The sequence below is a fragment of the Lygodium microphyllum genome, chromosome 8, assembly GCF_053477565.2.
Source record: "Lygodium microphyllum isolate KBCC chromosome 8, Lygodium_microphyllum_v1.1.10, whole genome shotgun sequence".
NCBI classification, from domain to species: Eukaryota; Viridiplantae; Streptophyta; class Polypodiopsida; order Schizaeales; family Lygodiaceae; genus Lygodium; species Lygodium microphyllum.
The window spans coordinates 58,360,367-58,385,908 of record NC_141142.1 but is presented as its reverse complement, the minus strand read 5'-3'; the positions used below and the strand labels follow the sequence as shown (position 1 = coordinate 58,385,908).

The 25,542-nt window shown below is 41.4% G+C and overlaps 1 protein-coding gene across 5 annotated transcripts in view; it reads left to right on the top strand.

Annotated features, from left to right (window-relative positions):
• Positions 1 to 14,907, top strand: part of SPK1 (guanyl-nucleotide exchange factor) — a 109,587-nt gene extending 94,680 nt beyond the window's left edge. For all 5 annotated transcript variants that reach the window (XM_087682970.1, XM_087682969.1, XM_087682967.1 and 2 more), the window contains 6 exons: positions 11,222 to 11,389; positions 11,547 to 11,894; positions 12,081 to 12,413; positions 12,506 to 12,691; positions 13,179 to 14,153; positions 14,337 to 14,907. In XM_087682970.1, coding sequence (XP_087539096.1) covers positions 11,222 to 11,389; positions 11,547 to 11,894; positions 12,081 to 12,413; positions 12,506 to 12,691; positions 13,179 to 14,153; positions 14,337 to 14,591 — 2,265 coding nt within the window. In that variant the 3' untranslated portion in view covers positions 14,592 to 14,907. The remainder of the gene's footprint in view (positions 1 to 11,221; positions 11,390 to 11,546; positions 11,895 to 12,080; positions 12,414 to 12,505; positions 12,692 to 13,178; positions 14,154 to 14,336) is intronic.
• The last annotated feature ends 10,635 nt before the right edge of the window (positions 14,908 to 25,542 follow it).

The following is a 25,542-nucleotide window of genomic DNA, read 5'->3' as shown; positions in this document are numbered from 1 at the left end:
GAAGTTGCTGTCATTCAGTTGTTGCCGAAGGTTCCCTCTCCAACCTCTTTGTAAGATTGTGCCCTGAACTAGTGTAAGATCACAGTGTAAGATTGCCTGTCATAATGTTTGCGGAACCATTAGGTGCTCCCTCTCATGTCCTTCGTTTGAACAACACAAGAGAGATTACTGATTCACCTCCCAACCTCGCCTAGAAGATTGCTGGTTTCTCTATCTAATTCGACTGCGAGCCGTCCGCTTCAGGTGAGTCCTACTATTCTTAGACTCATTCACTCTCTAGGCTCCCCTTGACCCCGTTCGGGTGCCCAAGGCCCCAGACGATCATCCCTCGCGCATGTCTCCCATAAGTTACATTTATTAATGTAACATTTCCTTCTCCTTAAGAATCGATTTCGTCCTCGAAAACGATACTTGGAAGGTCCAATTGTAAATTGGGAAACCTTTTTCTTAAACTACTTACTCGCTTCCATGTTGAGCTTTGTTCTGAACAATCTTTGCATTTGGCCAAATATTCTTGATAAATAGTATTTCTTGTTCGTCTGTTACGAACATTTAATATTCTTTCTGGTTCATGTGGATTAGATTAGTCATCTAATAGCTCCTCAATGTTATCATTTAAGATTAGATTATTCATATCACCCAGCCTCTTCCTTAGCTTACTTACATGAAAAACTGGATGTGTTTTACTACTAGCAGGTAGTTGGAGCTTGTAAGCTTGTTCTCCCACCCTTTTAAGTATTGTGAAAGGACCACAATACCTGGGTGAAAGCTTTGGACATCGTCTCGTTTTCATGGTTTTAGTTTTTTCAGGCACTTTAAGATAGACCAATTCCCCTTCTTCAAAGGAGATGTCTCTTCGGTGAGGATCTACATAAGCTCTAGCTCGATTTTGAGCTTTCTTAATATTTTCTTGAGCAAATTTTAACATACTACTCGTATCCTCCAAAAAATCCTTGGCTGCTTGAACTTTTTTCTTATGCAGTCCCATTGCATGAGGAGCTCTGGGCTGAAACTGATACATTTGCTTAAATGGACTATATCCAGTGGAAGAGTGCCAGTGGAAGAGTGCTTGACACTATTATATGCAAACTCTGCTATCAGTAGATACTCATCCCAATTAGTTTGCCTTTTACTTACATATGCCCTGAGCATATCTTCAAGGATTTGATTAACCCTTTCAGTTTGCCTATCAGTTTGCGGGTGGTCTGTTGTACTCATGCTAAGTTTAGTATCCAACTTCCTAAATATAGCTCGAAAAAATTGACTATCAAATTTTCTATCCCGATCAGAAACTATATTTGCTGGAAGGCAATACAATCGGTATATGTTCTCTATGAACAATCTAGCCAATTCTGGTGTTTTAACATCAATTGAAGTTGGAATAAACCTAGCCATTTTGGTTAACCTATCCATAATCACCCACACAGAGTCGTGCCTCCTCTGTGTTCTGGGTAACGCGACAATAAATTCCATGGAGATACTCTCCCATTTTTCCAAAGGAATCTCTAATGGGTAGAGAAGTTCTCCCATTTTCAATCTTTCAGCTTTATTAACCTGACATTTATTATATTTGACCACATTGTCAAGGACGTCTTTATTCATTCCAGGCGAATAGAACTGCCTTTTAATAAGACTATATGTCTTATTAACTCCTGGATGTCCCGCACTAGGGGTATCATGACACTCAAAGAGTATCTGGTACCTTACTTCTTCATATTTCGGGACACATACTCTACCCTTGTATAGTAAATAACCATTAACAATGGTAAAGTTCTTCCACTTGAATCCCATTTGAGCAACCCTTGATGCTCCATTTCCTTCTTGAACATCCTCAGATGTTCCTTCCTCAGTGGAGGCTCTTCCATTTGGATCCCCATTATTTATTACTTCCCATATGTTGAAATATGCTGGATCAACCTGGAATTTTCCTTTAAAAGATTCAAGTAAATGGGAAGTGAACAGAGTAAAACTCAATTCATTTATGATGGACATTCTGCTGAGTGTATCAGCCACTATATTGTACTCACTCTTTCTATACCTTATTTCGTAGTCGAACTCTTGGAGGAGTTCGGCCCATCTGGCTTTACGACCTTGTGGATCCGGTTGGTCATTAAGCCACTTAATGCTTTCATGATCCGACAAGATCAAAAGTTTGGCACCGTACAGATAGTGCCTTCATTTCTTCATTGCATGTACTATTGCATAGAGCTCCCTCTCATAAACATAATAATTCGGTTTTGCACGGTCTAATTTCTTGCTTTCAAAAGCAACTGGTCGACCCTTTTGTAATAAGACCGTGCCTACCGCCTTATCACTGGCATTGGCTTCAACCACGAATGGTTTAGTGGGATCCACAATTAATAATACTGGAGCTGAAGTAATAGCTACCTTAAGTTTTTGAAAACTTTGATTTTGGTTTGTTCCCCAATTAAAGCTCTTCCCTTTCCTTTCAAGTTAGTTCGTCATTGGAACAACTATCTTGGCATAATCTTGAATGAATCTACAATAAAATCCAGATAAACCTAGGAAGATTTACAGCTCTTCCAGGTTCCTTGAAGGTGGCCATTCAATAATTGCCCTTACTTTTTCTGGATCCATCTTGATTCCCTCTTTTGGGATAATATATTCGAAATATTTGACCTCTTGTGCGAAGAATTCACATTTAGTTTTCTTCGCATAAAGGGAATGGGTTCTTAACAATTGGAATACTAATCGTAAGTGTTCCAAATGTTCTTCTCTTGATTTAGTAAAGATCAAGATATCATCCAAGAAGACTACTACAAAGTGTCCTAGATAGGGCCGTAATATACTATTCATCAGCTTCATAAAAGTAGCTGGTGCATTAGTGAGGCCAAAAGGCATCACCAAGAAATCATAATGCCCATATCTAGTACGAAATGCCATCTTAGGAACATCCTGTGCCTTAATTCTTACTTGGTGATAGCTTGATCTTAAGTCTATCTTTGTGAGGAATTTGGCCCCTTGTAATTGATCCAAAAGATCTTCCATTTTGGGCATAGGAAATTTATTCTTCACGGTTATCTTATTAAGTGCTCTATAATCAACACAAAGTCACATAGAACCATCTTGTCTCTTCACCAATAAAATTGGCGAAGCCCAAGGTGAATTGTTGGGTTGTATAAAACCTTTATTAAGGTAATCCTTAATTTGTCTTTCAACTTCTTGGTGCTATGTTTCACTTAGCTTATAAGGTGGTTTAGAAATAGGATGTGTATCCCGATCTATGTCAATTGGGTGATTTACATCACCCCTATCTGGTGGAAGGCCACTTGGTAAATCAGAAGGAAACACATCTTTAAATTCATCTAACAAACTACTTAATTAATTACTTACATTCAACTCATAAACATAAGAAAATTGTTGCTTTATATTACAAAAAGTAAAAGTGTTCTGTACAGGAAGGGACCATAACATATATACCTCACAAGCTTCCTTCTTTATTAGCTTTTGACTTCAGTGGAACACAACAAAGGATTATCGGATATTTCATGTTCACCTTGAACCACAAAAGTCTTACCATCCCTTTCAAATTCCAGTGTATTATGATGATAACTATATTTTAAGGATGGTTCCAATCCCCATAGCCACTCCCTCCCTAAAGCAATATCGGCTCTTTCCATATTCATAATTTGGAAATCAAGTTTAACTTTATGTCCTTGGATCTGAATTTCCAAATTGGATACCATTGTATCCCATATTTTATTATCCTGACCTTGCATCATACGAACAACATATGGATGCCCACTCTTTTGTTGGGGAAGTTTCAATTTTTGGACAAGTGCATAATTTATGAAATTGTGGGTGGCAGAGTCATCAATCATGACTCTAATCCTCTTTTTCGCTATTAACCCATGCACTCTAACTGAATCATGTGGCTCGAAAGTAGGTTGCCACATAGAAGTTGACATACAACACTTGTGTTGTACATCCTTGTGCAAGACCTGTAAAGATTTGTACTTTTCATGCCCCTTTAGTTCTAGGGTGTGCACCACATGGATTTGTTTCTCTTTTCCCTTGCCCTTGTTCTTATCGTTTCCTTTATCTTCTCCCTTTTTCTTTTGAGAGTAATTCCAGGCACCATGGTTAGGGGATAGGCAATTGAAACATAGCCTTTCTTTTTTAGCTTTGTCAAAGTCATCTTGACTTAACTTTAGTCTTACATATTGTTTCTTTTCAAAGGGTTGTTTCCTGCCCTTAAGAAATGGCATTTTCCTTTTAAATTTTCCTACAAATTTTGAGGCTTCAAATTCCTTAGTCTTGGGCTCCGTATCAGTGAGACTAGTGAGTGCACCTGGATGCGTATTATCTTCATTAATTAATGCAAATTTAATGGCCTCTTCAAGTGTCTTGGGTGAACTCTTTTTTACTTCCTTTTTACAAGCCTTATCCACTCTCTTTATGAATCCTGGTCTTTTGAAATTCGTCTATTCCTTGCAATTTGAGGATTATCTCACGATATACCTCAAGATATGTTAGCAAAGGTCTTTCCTTTTGTCTGACATAATCCCAATCTTCCCAATTTCTTTCGATTTCATTTTCAGGAAGGAATTCTTTCAAAGAGACCGATTCAAATTGAGCCCAAGTTTCATGTATTTTATTTGCATCCTTTAAAGTTCTCCACCATTTATATGCCTTTGGCCCCAAGGTTAGATTGGCCTCTAGCGCTTGGAGATGTGGTGGAGTATTCTTAAGTTTGTGCAAATCCTTCCATTTTTGGAGAAAATTAAAGATAGTGTCTTTATTTTTGTCTTTTTCCTCTGCGTGAAACTCACGGGGTTTCATATCTTTTAACATTGGGTTATCCCTCAACTTTTGGTGGGGTTCCCTAGGATCTCGCATAGTCACATCTAGATCTTTTGATGAAGATGGAATGTCCGAGGTTTCTACCTTATTTTTATCCCTTTCTAGTATCAAGCCTAATTGAGATTTTATTTATGTGAGTGCTTGAGTTAGCAACTCCATTTGAACCCCTTGTGCTTGCACACGAGCAGTTAAATCATCAAATTGTTCTCATATAACAAAAAATTATTCCCATTGTTCTTCTTGAATTTTTGTTTCATGGGGATCCACCATAGGATGGTCCCCAGAACTAGAATCTTCAGTTACCCCCTTTTTCATTTTACCCTCCATTAATACACTGGAATTAGAAAGCAAATATAAGAAGTTTGCATACAAAATGAAGTACTTCCCTGATTGTAGTGATAGGGCAGCTGTTGATGGCTTTAAGAGTTTAGTGATAACAAAAAAAAGTGAGGAACAGTTCGACTTGCCTCCAGGTTGTGCCGTCGCGTTGAAATGAGGCCTGTCGGGCAGGAACACAGAATAAGGAGGAGATTAAACTCGTTGAAATAAGGCCTGTCGGATAGAAACACAGAATAAGGAGGGGATTAACCCCAACCCCACCAAAACCTCCCCCGGCGCGCTCCATTTGGTCACGTGTAAACCAACTGTGACCACAACTATATTTCAAACAAGACTTCGCCCGACTTGCATCCAATTGCCATCCATGCCAGGTACACAAGCTCTAGCGACGGTGCCTACACTGACGTAATCTGTCAGGTGACGGTGGCCAACACGGACATAATCTATCCAGGTATACGAGCTCTGGCGATGGCGCCCACACAGATTCGAATCTGGACTTGAATTGAAGACCTGTAGTGTGTGGGACCAACGTGATAACCAAGTAAACCCAGTAGCCGTTGCCAACACGAAAGCATTCGCCTCAGGTCAAGACGAGACCCAACGATTCTTCCAAAAGACGGGACCCGATGGCTCTGATACCAGTGTAAGATTGCTCCCTGAACTAGTGTAAGATCACAGTGTAAGATCGCTTGTCATAATGTCTGCGGAACCATTAGGTGCCCCCTCTCATGTCCTTCGTTTCAACAGCACGAGAGAGATTATTGATTCACCTCCCAACATCGCCCAGAAGATTGCTGGCTCCTCTACTTGATTCGACTGCCAGCCGTCCGCTTCAGGTGAGTCCTACTATTCTTAGACTCACTTACTCTCTAGACTCCCCTTGATTCCGTTCGGGTGCCCAAGGCCCCTGGATGGTCATTGCTTGCGCCTATCTCCCATAAGTTACATTTATTAATGTAACACTCTTTGAAACAATGAAGACCCATTTCTGTCATGGGTTCGTTATATAAAATCTTCTCTAAAATCATTGCCCACAGATTGCAAAAAGTTTTTCTGCACCTAGTTTATCCATGTCAATATGGTTTCATTAAAGGTCGGAATATAATGCATAACATTTTGAATGTTCAACTGGGAATTGACTATGCTAAAGCTTCAGGTCAACAAGTAGTTATGCTTCACCTCGATATTGAGAAGGCATTTGATCATGTTAGCTGGTCTTTTTTGCGGCAATTATTGTCCACAATGGGATTCGGTCCTCACATGGTGTCTCTTGTTGATACCATTAGTCAAGGTGCTGTGGCTCGTATTGCTCTTAAAGGAGGGATCACGGAGGAAATTACCTTGTCTCGGTCTCTTGGGCAAGGCTGCCCTCTCAGCCCTTTGTTGTTTGCTTTGGTCACTCATTCGATGCCCTCATTGTTGGATAAGTTGGCTAATCAAGGTGAGATAGTTGGTTTGTCTCTTCCCAGTGGTACTCAACTTGTGGGCCAATCTTTGGCGGATGATTGCTTTATGTTCCTTAAGGCTGATAGCACTAATGTTAATAGAGCACTGGTGGCGTGGAATCTTTTTGCTTTGGCATCGAATCTTCATATTAATACTTAGAAATCTACACTAATGTCCCGTACAGAGCATGATGTGCAGGCCTTGGGCTGGCATGGAATTGTAATCTCAAAGGGAAGTATAACTAGACACTTGAGATATCTTATTGGTGTGGGCTCCCATGCCTTATTGGATTGGATGGCCTCCTTGATTCATGACAGGTTCATGTATTGAAAATCTCAAGGTTGGCCTTTACATGTTAGACTTAAAGTCGCTCAATGTATTATGATTAGTATGATATCGTTCTTTCTGCCACTACTTCCTTGGACTAAGAAGTCCCTTTTGGAATTGGTTCAACCTATTAGACTTATGTTGTGGAAAAAGAAAGACAATCGTTTGGGACAAGTGTGGATTTCATGGCAGCTTGTGACTATGCCTAAAGGGATGAGGGGTGCAGCTTTGTTGGATGTTAATTTGCATATGACAGCCTTGAGGTTGGTCCTTTTGCAGGCTTAATGTATACAGAGTCATCCTTGGACAGAGGCTGCTAAATTTTTCATTGAAAAGGCTAGTATCTCTCATGGTAACATGGTTATTCATGCTTCTTGGTGGCATGTGCTTAATTCCTGGAGGCCTATTAAGGTTTCTCAATCTTTTCTCCTTTCTCATTTGATTGAATCTTGGCAGGAGATCTTACGTTTTTCAGTTTGGCACCCCTCTGATATCCGTAAGGAGGTGAATTCGCTGCAAGGAGAAGTAGTGGCATTCTCTACGTTGTTGGATTGTCGGACAAAGATTTGCAAAAAGTCACGTTTAATCGGATGGCTTGTTTGGGGTTGTAGACAATTTTTGGTGGTGTTATTCTTGGGCAGCCGAGTCTTTATTCTTTTCGGCGTATTCGTCAGCACTTTCGGGTACCTCGTGGATATTGTGACATCTGGTCATCCATACAGGCCAGACTTCAGAGGTTCTCTCCTTTGCGTGTGTTACAGCCATTATATCCATGGCGTGACTGGATGTTTGTGCTCCCGGATGATTTCGAGAAGAGGTCTGCTAACTAGATGTGTCATCAGATGATGGAGGCCAAGAGATGGATCACTACAGAGGTGAATAAATTATGGCCTATAAGAGATGGAAAAAAGAAGTGGTGGGAAAGATTCATTCAGCTTTGGAAGTCTTAAGGTTCCCTATTAGGGTAAAGTCTTCTTGTGGAGACTGTTGATTGGTGGTCTTCCAACTGGAGAGGTGTTGCATGCTCAAAAGATCTCTGCTAGTCGTCGTGTATTCTGTACTATATGTGATGAAACATTGCTTCATCTTTTTGGTTCTTGTTTGGTTGCTCGATAGATTTGGAGTTTTATTTCCTGCGTGTGGTTCTTGGTGACTCAACACCGGATAACAGCCCGCTCATGGATCATGGGAAAGCTATCCTCTCTACCTTCATTGCATTTTGATTATTCCTGCCTATTCCATTTCCTTAGATGGACTGCCTTGTGGCATATTTGGTGTACTCTGAATGCCTTTATTTTTGATTCAGTTTCAGGTATCCATGGTCATGTGGCCCGTGTTCGAGGTTTAGTGCTATGGCAGATTTCTTCTATGATATCAGCTGACCTAGTTCTTCCTGACATTGCTGCTCCCTGGCTAGCTATTGTTCGCTCTATTCCAACTGTCCTTTTTGTGTGATTTTTCTTTATGTAAAAGTCTTGATAGTCTTTTGTTAGTTTTTCTGATGGTATGATGTAATAGAAAGTAAGAGATGCAGAGAGAATGTTGACCTAATGGTCAGATGTAAATATTTACTACTTAATTCAATTATCTTCAAGAGAGAGAGAGAGAGAGAGAGAGAGAGAGAGAGAGAGAGAGAGAGAGAGAGAGCTCTTTTTTACGAAAAAAAAAAGAGAGAGAGCTCTTTGTCTCTTGCCCAATTCCGAGACAGATTTGGAGTTTTGTTTCTCATGTGTGGTCCTCGGCTACTCAACACCGGATATGGGAAATATGACCCCTATGACCTGTTTGCTTACAGATTATTCCAGCCTTTTCCATTTCCTTAGATGGACAGCCTTGTGGCATATTTGGCGTACTGGGAATGCCTTCATTTTTCATTCAGTATTGTGCATCCATGGTCATATGGCCCGTGTTCAGGGTTTAGTGTTGTGGCAGATCTCATCTATGGTGTCTGCTGATCTGGTTCTTCTTGACATTGCTGCTCCTTGGCTGGATATTGTTTGCTCCACACCAGTTGTTCTTTCTGTGTGACATTTCTATGAGTCTTGGTAGACTTTCCTTTATGTTTGTTATTTTCCATGCTGACCTGATGGTCTGATGTAAATATTTACTACTTAATTCAATTATCTTTACGAAAAAAAAATCATTGGTTGGTCACCAAAACATAAATCTAAGATGTGGTGGAAAATGAATGTGATGGAAGGATGGCTCAACAAGACACCGTTTAAATGCAAGGTCTTTCTTTGGAGAGTGATCATTGGTGGCTTGCCTCTTGCTTCAGCTCATTCACAGCATTGAACATCAAATGGTAAGTGCTTCTGCTCGATTAGTGTGAAATCCTGACATCACAGATTTATTTCCTACCCTCTATTTGGGAAAATATGGACACCTTTGTCTGATATTTCGAGAGCAGTGGCTGGCCTATCATTGTGTCCCTTTGATTGGGTTCTTGCTAGAGCAAAATATCGCACCCTTGTGCAGCACTTTTTCAGATTTTGGAATTGTTGACATAATTAGGTCACTCTGAATGCTTTCATCTTCGACTTTGCTGCAGGCCCTGGCAGTTACATCTTATTCAGCATGCTGATCTTCTTCATCGAGAGGATTTAGTTCCTTGCTGGCATATGTCAATCCCTTTTGTTTCTTTGCTGTGATTTTGTCTCTCTTTTGTGATCTGACTTTTGTACTCATTTGAGAACTTAATATAATACAACTACTCATTGATTGAGAGAGAGAGAGAGCTCAGCTAACCAGGTGTATCATCTTCTAATTAAAGATCATCAATGGCTAGTTACTAAAGCTAATATTGTATGGGGAATGTGTAAATCTGAGTCATGGTAGAAGGTAACTGTGATGGAGGGCTGGTTGAACAAGACACCTTTCGAATGCAAGGTCTTTCTTTGGAGGGTGATGATTGGTGGTCTTCCTCTTGCTTCAGCCCTTTCCAAGCGTCGAATCTCCAACGGCAATTGTTTCTTTTGCACCACCAGTGTGGAGTTGGCCCATCATCGATTTATTTATTGCCCTCTCGCTAAGAAAATCTGGTCACTCTTGTTAGCAGTTTGGCGAGTAGTGGTTGGTTTCTCGCTAAGCCCTTTTGATTGGGTTTTTGTGTGGCCCAAGTACCCCACACCGGCACAGTCGCATATGAAGATCTTGTTTCACTTTCTTAGATGTTGGGGCTGTTGCACAATTGGACCATTCAGAATGCTTTTCTTTTTGATTCAGCCTCTAATGTTCAGGGGCATATTGCTAGGCTTAAAGATCTTTTGCATTGGCACATAGATCTCATTCGGCACTTTGACTTACTCCCTTGGGGGGACTTACTTCCCTGGCATATGGCAATTTCCTCTCCGTCTTTGCCATGACTTTTGTAACTCTTTTATCGTTTAGTACTTTATAAATATAATATCCATTATGAAAAGAGAGAGAGAGAGAGAGAGAGAGAGAGAGAGAGAGAGAGAGAGAGAGAGTGATGATGATGATGCGGCTCCTTGGCATGCTGCCATTTCTTTGGTTACTTTGGGTGATAGTTAGAGTCATGTGACTACTCATTGCGAGAGAGAGAGAGAGAGAGAGAGAGAGAGAGAGAGAGAGAGAGAGAGAGAGAGAGAGAGATTACGAAAAAGAGAGAGAGAGAGAGAGAGAGAGAGAGAGAGAGAGAGATGATGTGGTGTCTTGGCATGCTGCCATTTCTTTGGTCACTTTGGGTGATGGTTAGAGTCATGTGACTACTCATCGCGAGAGAGAGAGAGAGAGAGAGAGAGAGAGAGAGAGAGAGAGAGAGATCCGCCTCTAATGTTCATGGTCATATTGCTAGGCTTAAAGGTCTCTTGCATTGGCAGATAGATCTTATTCGGCACTCTTACTTGCTCCCTCAGGAGGACTTACTTCCTTGGCATATGGCAATTTCCTCTGCGTCTTTGCCATGACTTTTTGTAACTCTTTTGTCGTTTAGTTCTTTTAAAGAGAGAGAGAGTTTTTACACACAATGGCGTAGAGCCATCGTGTATCTTGTAATCATGCAAACTTGTGCCTTTTTTTGTAATTAATACAATTACCTTTTACGGAGAGAGAGAGAGAGAGAGAGAGAGAGAGAGAGAGAGAGAGAGAGAGAGATGATGTGGCTCCTTGGCATGCTGCCATTTCTTTGGTCACTTTGGGTGATAGTCAGAGTCATGTGACTCTTGTGCATTCTTCATAAGTAATACAATTGCCCTTATTGGGCCCGAGAGAGAGAGAGAGAGAGAGAGAGAGAGAGAGAGAGAGAGCGCTCTTTGGTACACAGGTTACACCAGAAAATGGGTACATGCTGCAACGGTTAAGTCCACAAATAAGCTCCCCCAGTCAGCCTTATTCCTTACGTGAAGCATTGGCGCAAGCACATTCATCAAGAATGGGTTCGTCGAGTCGAGCTTTACGTGAAAATCTCCATCCAGTTTTGAGACAGAAACTGGTACTTCCTTTGTCACTTGTTTATTCTCTCGTTTTCCCCAATTTACCCTGCAACAGCCTAAACATCATCAGGGACTTTGAGGGGTTCTAGGATATGAATTGCAATTATGGTACTTTTTTAAAAAACTGAAATTTTCTTGATGATTGTTATTGAGCAGGAACTGTGGGAGGAAAATTTGAGTGCCTCTGTAAGTCTTCAGGTCTTAGAAATTGTGGAAAAGTTTTCAGAAGCTGCTGGAATCCACAGTATTGCGACAGACTATTTGAAGTTGGACTGTATAACAGCAATCATTATTGGGTTTCTCTCAAGAAATCAGCCCCTTATTTTCTGGAAATCTTTCTTTCCTATATTTAACAATCTATTCAACCGGCATGGTGGAACTCTTATGGTTCGTGAGAATGATCGATTTCTGAAACAAGTTGCATTTCATTTGTTACGGCTGGCAGTGTTTCGAAACGAATCAATTCGTAAGAGAGCTGTTGTGGGGCTCCAAATTCTGATTCGTGTAAGTAGTTAAATTTGTTTGAAATAAAGTATCTTCAAAAGGAACATGGTATGAGCAGTGAGTGTTTGGTTGCCAGATTATAGGTGTGTCTAAGAGGCGAGACTGCTTACTGTTTAATTATGAAGGAGTGGTTAATTCAATGTTAGCAATTGACTTTAATATTTTTTGGTCCCTTCTTTGTTGCAGAACTCCTTTCTTAATTTTCAAAGTACCGCTAGGCTACGTGTGATGTTGACAATCACACTTTCTGAACTTATGTCAGATATTCAAGTTACTCAAATGAGATCTGATGGGTCTGTGGAGGAGAGTGGTGAGGCTCGACGTCTACGAAAATCTCTTGATGAAGTAGCACAGGAAAGTATCAGTAATGAACTTTTAAGGGATTGTGGTATCAGTGTGACTGCATTGGATGCTGTAATCGACGGTTCAAGAGAGAACCATTGGTGTTGGGCTGAAGTTCAGGAAGTGTCTTCTGCATTGCTTTGTGCACTGGATGCTGGCATCGAGTATGCTCTTCTGGTATTGCATATAGTCTTTTGAATAAAGCTAGATAATGGTGATCACCCACTCTGCTGTGGTTAATATCTGTTGTTTTGTCTCTGACATATTAGGGCCCAATGCTGCCTATTGACAAGTATGCTGCAGCAGAAAGTTTTTACAGTCTTGCTTTGGCTTATGCTCATGTTCCGGATCTGCATATAATGTGGTTGCTTCATCTGTGTGATGCACACCAAGAGGTGCAATCATGGGCTGAAGCTGCACAATGTGCAGTGGCAGTGGCTGGAGTTATTATGCAAGTAAGAAAGCAATTTATTTGTTATCTTGTCCAAAGTTTTAAGTTGGTAAGATTTAGTTACGTGTTTGAGTCTGGATTGCAACCTGTTTAACCAAATCACTTGATTTGATCTGTTTGGTATCATGTATTTTAACATCCACTAAAAGGGTTTGGTGTCTAAAAGCTGCCTGATATGTATCAGGCCTACTTTTGAAGTTTATGTTACTCTTAAGGCACTTGGTTTTTGTCCTCTTGTTTGAATTTGTTTGATCAGTTTGTCAAACAAGAAGTTCTGAAGTTTACAACTGCTCATTCTGGAACTTGTACTGTTTAACTAAGTGTTATATTAGACCTGTTTTGCACTGATGTATACCGACTGCTGGTAAGAATGGTATCTGAGCAAAAACGATCTCATATCTAATCAACTCTATGTAAATCTCGTATGAATTCACTCGGTAGCTGTCTGTGGTAGATGTACTGTATTCTGAACTTCATCACAATTCTTTCAGGCACTTGTTGGAAGAAATGATACTGTCTGGGGAAAGGAGCATGTGGATGCATTAAGGAAAATATGCCCTATGGTCAGTGATGCATTCACTGGTGAGACTTTGGTAGCAGAGGTAGAAGGTTATGGCTCTTCAAAGTTGACTGTTGATTCTGCTGTCAAATACCTTCAGATGGCAAACAAGTTATTTTCCGAGGCAGAACTGTTTCATTTCTGTGCTGGAATTTTGGAGCTGATTATTCCTGTTTACAAAAGTAGGCATGCCTATGGTCAGTTAGCAAAATGTCACACCTCTCTCACTGGAATTTATGAGGCGATTCTTGAGCAGGACTCCAGTCCAATACCTTTCATTGATGCCGCTTATTACAGAGTTGGTTTCTATGGAGAAAGGTTTGGCAAATTGAACAAGAAAGAGTATGTTTACAGAGAAGCCCGTGATGTGCGTCTAGGAGATATCATGGAAAAACTGAGTCATATTTACGAATCAAGACTAGAGGGGAAACATACACTACATATAATCCCTGATTCACGTCAGGTGAATGCAGATGAGCTTCAGCCTGGTGTCTGTTACCTTCAGATTACCTCTGTGGACCCAGTAATGGAAGATGAAGATTTGGAAAGCAGAAAGGAACGGTTGGCTTCGCATCTGTCAACAAGCATACGAGCTCGGGTATTTGACCTTTTTCTTTTCGACACTCCCTTTACTAAAAATGGGAAATCACAAGGAGGTTTGGAGGATCAGTGGAAAAGAAGAACTGTTCTTCAGACTGAAGGCTCTTTCCCTGCACTTGTTAATCGGTTGATGGTTGCAAAATCTCAATCCAGAGAATTTTCACCCATTGAAAATGCAATTGGTATGATTGAGACCAGGACAGCTGCATTAAGGAATGAACTTGAAGAACCACGTAGTTCTGAAGGTGATCAGTTACCACGTTTGCAGAGCTTGCAAAGGATTTTGCAAGGCAGTGTTGCTGTTCAGGTAAACATTTTGTCCTGGTCTTATTTTCTGGTGGTTTGTGTATTCTCTGCTCTGCTGACTTCTGAGCTAATCAACAAGAAGCGAACACATTGTTTCCATCCTTCACGTGAAATTTATCCTTGAAATGTTGTTTCCAAAATCTCCCCTGATCACAATCATAAGAAAGTTTTACAACTTGTGCAGGTCAACAGTGGGGTGCTTGGTGTATGCACAGCATTTCTGTCTGGAGAGCCTGCCACCAGGCTCCGTTCTCAGGAATTGCAACAACTCATCGCTGCCTTGTTGGAGTTTATGGCGGTCTGCAAGCGTGCTATAAAAATCCATTCACGACTGATTAGTGATGTAGATCAGGATTTTCACTCTCAGCTTGTGAATGGTTTTCAGTCATTGACAGCTGAATTATCTCATTACATTCCTGCTATTCTTTCAGAGCTATGATTGGTATAACCTCTTCTCATAGAGATCGAGATGTGTGTATTCTTTATGCCTTCAGTGGCATGTGGTTGTGCATAACTGGATAAAGCCTTTAGCAAGCCACAGAGGGTGCTTGTAAGATGTGTAAATTCTTGAAAAGGTGTATGTATATGGGGTGTAATTTTGGGGACACTGGCATGCAGTTCACTGAGTGCCTGGTAGGTGTAACACTGTGCCATTTAAATTTAGCTGATATCAGCTAATGCAGTCGAGCATGAAAGCTCATGTAAATTTCCATGTTGTAAAATTATTACTGAATGCTGATGAAGTCATTAATTAACACACTAGGTTCAGTTGCGAGGTGATTGCTCAAGCTTTTACTTCCATGTGGCCTCAACTAACAAGAAATAATAGGATGTTTGTCGGTTTATTTTTGAAGATTATGAGAAACAGAAAGCAAGTGATTAGTGAAGCATGAGTCTCTTTCTTTTCGCGCCATTGCTTCCCTGAAGAGGACCATTCATGTGGGTTTTCGAGACATCAAGAGCGCAGCAGTGCATGTAAGCATTGCCCCTTCGTTAGGATGTTTCTTTTATTTAATTCCATCACTAGTATGAACACAAGAAATGATACTGTAGAGAAGATCAGTATCTATTTCCAGCCTCTGGTACGAACACAGGCAATGATACCCCCATCACTTGTCAACGTACTGCAAGATAGGCTTCATGTGCCTCTGCTTACAGAGTCAGTCTACACTGCTAAAGCAACTTACAGCCTCGTATGTCCCTATCTGTAGGTAGATGACAGGAGCAATGGTTTTCATAATAACATTAGGGTTTTCTATATCTATTAGTTGGAGGGCTGTGAGGAGGAAGACACACACACACACACACACACACACACACACACACACACACACACATATATATATATATATATATATATATATATATATATATATATATATATATATATATATATATATATATATATATATAGAGAGAGAGAGAGAGAGAGAGAGAGAGAGAGAGAGAGAGAGAGAGAGAGAGAGAGAGAGAGAGAGAGAGAGTGCGCGTGCGTGTGTAGGTGGCTGCTTCTTGGCCAGAGAGAGAGAGAGAGAGAGAGAGAGAGAGTGTGCGCGTGCGTGTGTAGGTGGCTGCTTCTTGGCCACAGAGAGAGAGAGAGAGAGAGAGAGAGAGAGAGAGAGAGAGAGAGTCGCGACCTCCCTGTCGCCATCGCCATCGCCTGCGGGACCCTGTTCGTGGTTCGCCATCGCCTGCGACCCTGTTCGCCATCGCCTGTGCCCCCGTTCGTCAGCGCCTGCGAAACCCTGCTCGCCGTTCGCGACCCTCTTACCTGTTCGCCCTCGGCGCCGCCTGCGCCCCGTCGCCCTCGTCTGCAGGCCCCGCCGCCTGCGTCTGCAGGCCCCGTCTGCAGGCCCCGCCCTCGTCCTCAGGCGCCGCCGCCTGCGCCCCGTCGCCCTCGGCTGCGTGTCAGAACTCCTGTCGCCCCTGCTTCGCAGCGAGTCTGTGGCTGACGGTTCAGCCCTGCCGTTGCCTGCCAGCCTTCTTCCTCGTACAGCTCAGCTTTTATTAGCTGTCTTTGCAGAGTACACCCCTGGACAGCGCATCTGTACAGACCAGCGGGCGAGAGAGAGAGCGGGAGAAAGACAGGGTCAGTCCTCCTTCAAGATCAAATTGTCATACGATGGCTGGTTTGGATCTGGATTTCATAGACCAAACAGTGGCAGCACTTGGCCCGGATTCTGATGCCGAGGAACCTGAGGACATGGTTCCGTGCAACGAAGAGATGCTCCCTGGTCCCGACATTCAGCCTGCGGGTAAACGTACCAAGCATACTCCGGAAGAGATAGGTGTTCCTCAGGATCGTTCCTATGCTCAGGTTGCTTCGGATCTTGCGGACTCCCAGGATGTTGACTGGGAGCATTTACTAGAATTTGCCAACACGTTGCTTGGCGATTACGTTCAACATAATCAGGAAGCCTTTTCCGACTCAGCGCCTGACGATGTTCTGGACGCCACCGTTGACCCAAAAACTGTCCTGCGCTCCTTTTCAGTATTTTATGATCGCGCTGTGATACTCTTCTTCACTGGTCGAATCCTGCTGCTTTCCCGTATTCGCCAGTGGCTGCACAGTCTGCTACAAGGGGAATGTGTTGAAGAGATTTTTGTTGGCTCCCGGGGGTTTTTTGAGGTTCTGTTAAAATCAGAGACGCATCGTGCTGCTCTCCTGTCTAAACTGCCTTTATTTTTTGAACGCCGGTTGGTTCATGTGGTTCCATGGCGCCCAATGGCAGATTTTCAGCATCTACTGCAACGTGAATGCCCTGTGTGGGTCGAAGTGGAAAATTGCCCGGCGGTTTATTGGCCACTGTTGAAGGATGCTATGGCCGCGGTGGGCACTGTTCTCGTCCCTCCAAGTCTCCGGACAGTGAATCGCAACCGCTTGTGTATGCTATGGGACACTGCAAGAAAAAGGCCTGCTTGATTGCGCCTCAACTGCTCGGGCATGCATCCGTTGCACTTTCGATTGAAATGTGGCAATTTTGCAGGGCATTGCTTTTCTTGTGGACAGTTGGGGCATTTCATGGCAGAATGCTCAGAACAGCAACATACCTCCGATGTTGGCCATGCTGCGCCGCCCATGGAAGATATGGTGTGTGATGCCCCGTCGCTGGATGCTATCCACCAGTCCCAAGTTCTTGTCAAAGGTAAACAACAGGTTTCGGGTCTAGATTCCCGCGCCACTGATTGGGTGGAAGTACGTGCAAGAAAAGGCAACATGGTTGTCGCTGGCATGGAAAATACTGTGTCTACTCCCTCACAAGATTCCATGCGTATATATATGTGCAGGAAGGAAGTGTTGTCTTCCGAGCGCGTTGCTCCTGCTATGGTTTCCTCTGCCCCTCGTCATTAGTCCGCCAGAAAAATGTATTCAGATCGTCCAAAGGGTCCCCCTGCTAAGCTGGCATTTGATAACAGAGGTAATGTCATTACCCCGTGGGACCGTCGTTACCTCCGTTTCAACCCCAAGCCAGCAGATATGCCGTCTACTTCCAAATTTGGTCCTCAGAACTCTTTTGCTGTGTTGGCGGATTTCTTGGACGAGGGAGTCCTGGATATTCTTGCTGACAAAGTCAAATCGAGGCAAGCTGTGCCTCGTACCTGATTTGGTTTTAACTACACATGAAAATAGCCACGTGGAATGTGCGAGGCATTTGTTCTCGCCACAAGCAACATGCCATGTGGACGGTATTGCATGAAAATCATTGGGATGTCCTGTGCGCTGTTGAGCATAAGAGTCACGGTGAAGCCAGAAAAGTAGTGGATTGCAATGGCTTTCGACTGTTCTATGCAGGGACACAGGCCATGCATTATTCCGGAGTGCTCATGATTGTACATGACAAATATCAGCCTATGCTTATTAAAAATGATGTTCATGGCCGCTTTTTGGTGATTGAAATTTTATTCGAAGGGGAAATCTTATGGTTACTTGGCCTCTAAGCTTTGAATGATTCGTTATCTCGTCGGGAGCTTTGGCAGACTTTGCAGACCTCCTTGTCACTTGGCAGACGAGGCTTCTTCATGGGGGATTTTAATGTGTGTGGATTCTTCCCAGTCCACATCGGAGCATTCGGTAATGGACGTGCCCGAAAGTCGTATGTGGCATGAGTTGGCTCTTGCTGTTCTCAAGCAAGATCTCTGGTCCTGGCTACACCCGTCTTCTACAGGGTTTACTTTCCATTCGGCTCAGTATGCAACAACATGGTCGCGACTGGATCGTATGTATATTTTGCAGAATGATGATTTTCTTCCCGAGATACTTGACATCAAAGTGTTGCAGCAATATGCTTTGTCAGACCATTTCCCTCCGCAGCTTGAGCTGCTTGCACAACCCATTGCACCTTTCAAGCGATTTCTGGACCGACTCCCTTTGCGCTTCAACTCATCTTACCTGAAGCATGCACTCTTTCAGGGCTATATGCAGCAATTGATTGACAGATTCGCCTTGGACGTCTCTTCCCAGGGCACTGCGTCTTTTGAAAGATTGCTCTCTAATGTGCAACGGGTCGCTCGGCAGTATGGGATTTATCATGCCTCTCTTTGTCGGCAGCGTCGCAAGGCAGCAGAGGATCTGCTGGCTTTGGTTCGTTCTCTGCTGGTCGACACTCCGGATGATGCATTTCTGCTTGCACTGGACATGCGGGTGGCTGATCTTATTAAAGCATTCCAGTTAAAATCATATCAGCAGGCCAAACTGCAACATCTGACGGAAACTTTGCAAGATAGTGCATGTCAGACGCATAAGTTCTTTCGAGCTCTCCATGCCTCTCCTGCTCGAGAAAATATGACCAGACTCGAGGATGCAGAAGGCCACCTTATCCTGGATCCGCAGACTATTGTGCATATGTGCACGAATTATTTTCGTGACCTTCTCGGTTCCACCTCTCCACCTTCGGCCCAAATTACTCAGGCCCGTTCGGCTTTTTATGACCTAGTCCGCAATCAGCTTCTGCAGGACATGCTAAGTACTATGGAGTCCGATATTTGTGAAGCAGAGGTTATGGACGTCTTGTTACACTTGCCTAAGGATAAAAGCCCGGGTTGGGATGGTCTCACTAATGAGTTCTTTGAAGCTTTTGCTACCCAACTGGTGAAACCTTTGCAGGCTTTGTTCCAGCAGGTGTGGGAAATGGGGATCATGCCCTCCTCATGGAAAGAAGGCCTCATTAAGCTGCTTCCAAAAGCTCCTTCGCCATCCAAGTTGACACAGTGGCGCCCAATTTCTTTGATGGGTTCAATGTACAAAATCTTTTCCAAAGTAATGGTGAATCGGCTCCATAAGCATCTCCCCGCCATTGTGCACCCTCTACAGTATGGTTTTATTAAGGGCCGAAATATCTTACACAATGTATTGAATGCTCAACTGGCAATTGATTATGCCAGGCATTCCAATCAAGAGGTCGTATTGATTCAACTGGACCTGGAAAAGGCGAGAGAGAGAGAGAGAGAGAAAGCCTCGTATGTCCCTATCTGTAGGTAGATGACAAGAGCAATGGTTTGCATAATAACAGTAGGGTTTTCTATATCGATAAGTTGGAGGGCCTCAAGGAGAGAAACTTACACCAGCTTGTTCGTGGATTATGGAAATATGTCCTGTCTTCTTTGCATTCAAATTATTCTTGCCTTTTCCATTTCTTTGGATGAATAACCTTGTGGCATATTTGGCATACCGGGAATGTCTTTATTTTTGATGCAGCATTGGGCATCCACGGGCATGTGGCCCGTGTTCATGGTTTAGTGCTATGGCAGATCTCTCCTATGATGTTAGTTGACCTAGTTCTTCCTGATGTTGTTGCTCCCTAGTTGGCTGTTGTTTGCTCTACTCCCAGTTGTCCTTTTTATGTGATTTATTAGTGCTACTCATGTAGTAGGTTTTTCCGATAGCTCGTTGGTTTTATTATAGTTGTTTCCATCCTATTTGGTTGGCCCAAAGGCGTGATGTAAATATCTCCATACATTAAGATATTCTTATTTATGAAAAAAAAATAACGATTTACACCCTCGTATCTATAAGTTGGAGGGCCACCAGGAGAGAGAGAGAGAGAGAGAGAGAGAGAGAGAGAGAGAGAGAGAGAGAGAGAGAGAGAGAGAGAGAGAGAGAGAGAGAGAGAGAGAGAGAGAGAGAGAGAGAGAGAGAGAGAGAGAGAGGCTAGCTATTGGCTTTTAAGTGAACTCATCGTTGCATGCATTAGCACATGGAAACTAGCTTTGGGAGTGGTTTTTAAAAACCAGATCATGCAAGTTGCAATGCATTATGGCCTTTGGTGCACCAAAAGGTCTTTAGCCTCCCCCAAAACAACTCCCAATGTTGCAAACAAGAGGCTTAGGTGGCGGTCAATATTCTCTGGAAGAAGGGCGTGCAATAGAGCATTGCCCTTTTGTTTTGTTTTGAGATATATTTGTTTATTTATATAAACTCTTCTTTCTTGAAACACAAGATATCCACATATTTCAAGTCTAAGTGGACTATTCAAATGAAGTTAAGAGTAGGTGATTTTTTCGGGACTTGCACCTCCTTGTTGCCACACCTTTGTATAAGCATATGTCCTAAATGGCAATGCCAATAAACAAATGTAACATGGATAGAAATCACTTGAAAAATAAATTGGCATGCTTAGTTAATGGACTCCAAAATGTCGCTCTCTCGTAAACATTAGGATATGAGGTGCAATTGCTTTGCGGAAGGCCTTGCTTCTTGTTTGACTATGGGTGTCACCCGTAGAAATGGTTCTCATTTAATATTATAGATTGCATCCCATCCTTGCAAGTTGAGATGTTGCTAGCTCATGGTGATTACCTAACTAGAATTCTAGACAAGTAGGAGTCATGATAGAATATGTTGAAATCATGTATGAAATTATATTTGTAGAATAAGAGTTTGGAAATACATGTTAGAGAACATGCTAAAGCATATAAGAAATGAGACTTGTAGAACAAGAGTTTGGACACTTGTGTGAAAAATGTCAGAAATAAAAATGATTCTCATCCTTTATAGATTGCATTTGTGGCCTTATAAGTGTTAATTTTGGTATTTCAATGTAGTCACCTAACTAGAACTAGACAAGTATCAAGTCATGATATAGCGTATTGGAAGTATATGAGAAACAAGATTTGTAAAATAAGAATGATGGGTATGCTCGTTTTTTTGGGGGGAGAAAGGCTTAAAAATTTGCAAGAAGCCTTGAGGTATATCCAAGGTTTGAACTCATGTACACGTACACATGCATACACTCAAAGCAGTTGAGCTACAATTGTAGCAATGTCGACTAAGATAGGATTTCTTCTTTTGGCTCAACCCCACAAGCTCTATAGAAAGCGCGGCATGGAGCAATTTGCCACATGATCTTACAGAGAGCCTTATTTGCCAACACTACTTTTCTTGCAAGTGATCATGTGAATGAGTTGCAATAAAGAAGCTTCTATTTGATGTTCAATATGAGCAACTCCCCTGTTATTTGGGTTGTTAGAACAAATGCTTTGAACGTGCCCACATCCCATCCAAATGAAAAATCCAAATTCTTAAGCTAATTATGCTTTGGGATGAGAAGTTCGATCCATTTATTCCTAGAAACCCATAATAATCAAGTGTGTGGAGTATGATCCTTCAAAAGCTTGATTTTCTATCAACTAGGATGAATTGTGATGCTCCTATGTTTTTTAGTCAAGGAAGAAATCGTAGCCTATACTAATAAAGGAATCAAGCTGGGGAAGCCAATAAAAGTATTGATGTATTCTCTATTGTTGCATCACTAACATCATTGTGTGCTCAAGCATGTAAAATGCAACACGTTCAAGCCACTATTGTAGAAAGCTAATTTTCACCATTGCACCCTTGATGAGAAACAAAACAATGAACTTCTTCTAGACATTATAGACTATTTCATGGGTTAATCACACTTTTTAGCAACTCATTGTCATTGATGGTGATTGTACTTTTATCTATTGTATCATCCAAAAATCACTCACTTTAGTACTCTAGAGATATAATCTTGTCTCTACTATTGCCGCGTTGTCTTATCAAAGCCATGGAACTTTAGAAATAGATTGGTGTTGAAACATTCATTAGATTAATGAAAGAGTCCTCAAGCCCCCAATGGTGATGTAGAAGAAGGTACTAGGGTAGCCTTCATTAAATGAAAGTGAATTGTTTTAGATAACTCATATAGTTAAAAATTCATCACATTGTAGCCATAAGTCACTATGCAAAATGGGTTATGGGGATCTCCAAGGTTAAACGATGAAAAGACAATGAGGTAAGCAACCATTGGCACCATGGATTGACTTGATTCACTTGAAGTTTGGCAAGTAAACCTCATGCCATATGTCGAACTTTCATTTTCCTTAAAATCAAAACTCACTTTAGTTGCTAGATTTCAGGAGAGTCCGGTCAAGCCCCAATGTGGCATCAACCTAAACAAGAGTGTTTTTTGAGGGACTCCCATTTACAAGCAAGCCTACGTAACAATTGTCAGAATGACTTTTATCTCAATGACACAAGCATGTTGATGTTGTTGTTGTGACTATGATGAAATTTTTGAGTTGAAATGCATCCAACCTTAGATGTTGTTGCGTAAACTATTATGTTTGATCATCCTTGTCTTTTTGAGTTGGAATTAACCCAAGCTATGAGAAATATTCCTTCTCTATGGCAGAACACTACTATTTTTTATGGTTATTGGAGCTAGATAGATATATGAGTTAAACTACTAACAAGGGTGCATGAGTGTGTGGAGTATTGCCGTTTTATTATCACCACTTTTCTTTGACAGTGGGAGAGTCAATTCAAGTTAACTAGGGGTAATCTTTCAAACAAGTCTCATACCTAATGATGATTCTAACATAATGTTCACAAAAAACCAAGGTCTAATGTAAAATGAATCGCAAAATTTTGAGAATCACCTTTAAACATATGGATAATAGGCTTAATGAATTTCTTAAAAAAGGAGACAAAAATTACTTGCATGTAAAAGAAGATTTAAAGCAGTAAATTAGAAAATATTGATTGGATACAATTTTGAATTATTAATAGATTCACAAAAGATATTTGAATGACATGGAGCATAATTACGATTATAGTAATTATACAAATGTAAATCTAGAAATAAATAATAAAGGCTTATGAGTCATGAGTTATAACCGTTCATAAAGTGGCTTGATAGGTGTAATGACTAAGAGAATGATAACAATTGGGAAAATATGGGGTGATAGTTGCAAAATATCTAAATGTATTAGGTAGTCATAGGTGCTAATGGCCCAATGAGTGGGCAATGGGGCAAGCATCTCTCTCTCTCTCTCTCTCTCTCTACCATTGCTTCTTCTTCAAACCTGTATATATATATATCTCTCTCTCCACCAGTGCTTCCTCTTCAAACCTGTATATATACCGCAGAAGCTGCAGCGTGCGTTCTTGTTGGCATGCAGACTTGGTGCAATCTAAGTGTCATATTGCTTTCATCTTCCTCTTCTTTTGTTGGTGGCGCGTGGGTAATGGAAGCTCTGATGCTGTATATAGTGTGCAGGGATGCATGCAGCAGAGTAGTGTGGGCTGATGCTGCTGCTGCTGTGGGAGTGCCATCTTCGTGTTGCGTTGTGCAGTGGCGTTGTGTGTAACCAGCCGGCAGGCAGAGTTGAGCACAGCTTAATTAAGGTATCAATACTAGTCTTTCTTCTGAAACCTACGTGCGTGCGTTTCTGGCAACTTGCATGCGGAAGGCTCTCACACGACAACGGCGGACTTTGTCGTTTTTCTCAAACCCACAAAGGCAGCTTTGGATTGGAGTAGAGTGTGTGCTTTACCCCTACATACTTGTCATGTGGTAGCAATGTGGCATACAAGTATGTGGCTACAATCTAATTAGTATGGTAAACATCTTCCTATGGTCACTCTGGCTATAGTACTCTCTTACTCTCATATCATGCTATGCTTCCAAAAATTTATCCCATTTTAGTGTGCATATATACATATATATGTATCATAGGCTAGCTCTCTTTCATTGTTGTGTTTTCTTTTTCTCTTGCACCATTGTCGCATGCGTATGCGTACATGCACGCTAAGTTATATTTAAACTGAAGAGAATGGAGATGCAGATGCTCAATGTTAGAGCAAAACGAAGTTGCAAGCTTTTAAAGTTCATCACTAAGAGCTCATTAGTACCAACGCTTAAACTTCATTAAAAAGAATCTAAAATGACTTCCTTAATCTTAATTAATTGCTTATTCTAATATTACTTTTCTAAACATAAAGTTAATATTGAGTATGGCCCATCATTGTTAGTTTATGAACTTGCTTTGGTATAAACATCATTAATGGATTTTTGTAAAGGTAAATTGTTGCCAATCGCAAATTAATCTAAGCAGAAGTAGAGTAACAAAACAAGCATTCCATGTAATAATTATTAATTTATTGAAAATTTGAATATCTAACAATCGTAATTTGTAAGTTAATTATGCTTTATTTTTTGTTGTATTCAATTTTGTGCTATCTTAAAGTTGGCTTATATAACTATTGCATATATTTGACATGGCCTAATGATTATTACTGAGAAATGGGATCATTTGGTATTACCGTGATTGAGATTCCACATCACCATGACTATAGGCCATGACCAATAGGACTACATAATTATAGGCCTAAAATTAAATTCCTTCCTATATTTTGAGGTGCTTGAACATGGTGTGCATTTCCTAGAGTATAAGTTCAAATCATACTTTGCGAAAGGATCTCCAAGAGTGAGTTTACCATCTTCTATGAGTGTTTTTTGTATTCCATTAGGCTTTTTTGGACTCAATCTTTAGGCCCTTGGAATACCATAATCCTTGGAATAATAAGGTCTTGGGGTAAAAGCCAATAGCCATTAGCTGTGTGGGTACTGCTTGTATATGTATATACTCTACAGTCATGTAAATGAAGATAACAAAAAATAAGGGTACCATTCCTTTCATGCCCACATAACTCTCTTGTATTCCTCCCTCTTGCACTCCATAGCTTCTACCTTGCATTCCATCATTGCTTCCCTCTTAACTAGTATCAAAGTGGAGTTTGGTGTTCATGGCAGTTGGTGTTTGGAGTGGGAAGTGCCATGGGTGAAACTTTGTTGCAAAGGTTAAGGATTCAGGCTTCTTTTTAGACATTGATGCTTGCTTTCCACACAATGATAGAGGTGCTATTCTCATCACCAGGTTCTCGATCTTATTCAAGTAGGTGCTTGAGCCGTTGAGGCTTGATTTGAGGCTACAATAACACAGTTTGGCATTGATTTGGCAGTGTTCGAAGCAAAAAAACTTGGCTTTGGATAGTCGAGAGCAGAGATCTTGATACATGGTTTTGATGCATGCAAGTGCATAGAGGCTATTTAAGCATCAGGAGGGCAATTTGTTTTTTGAAAGCAAGG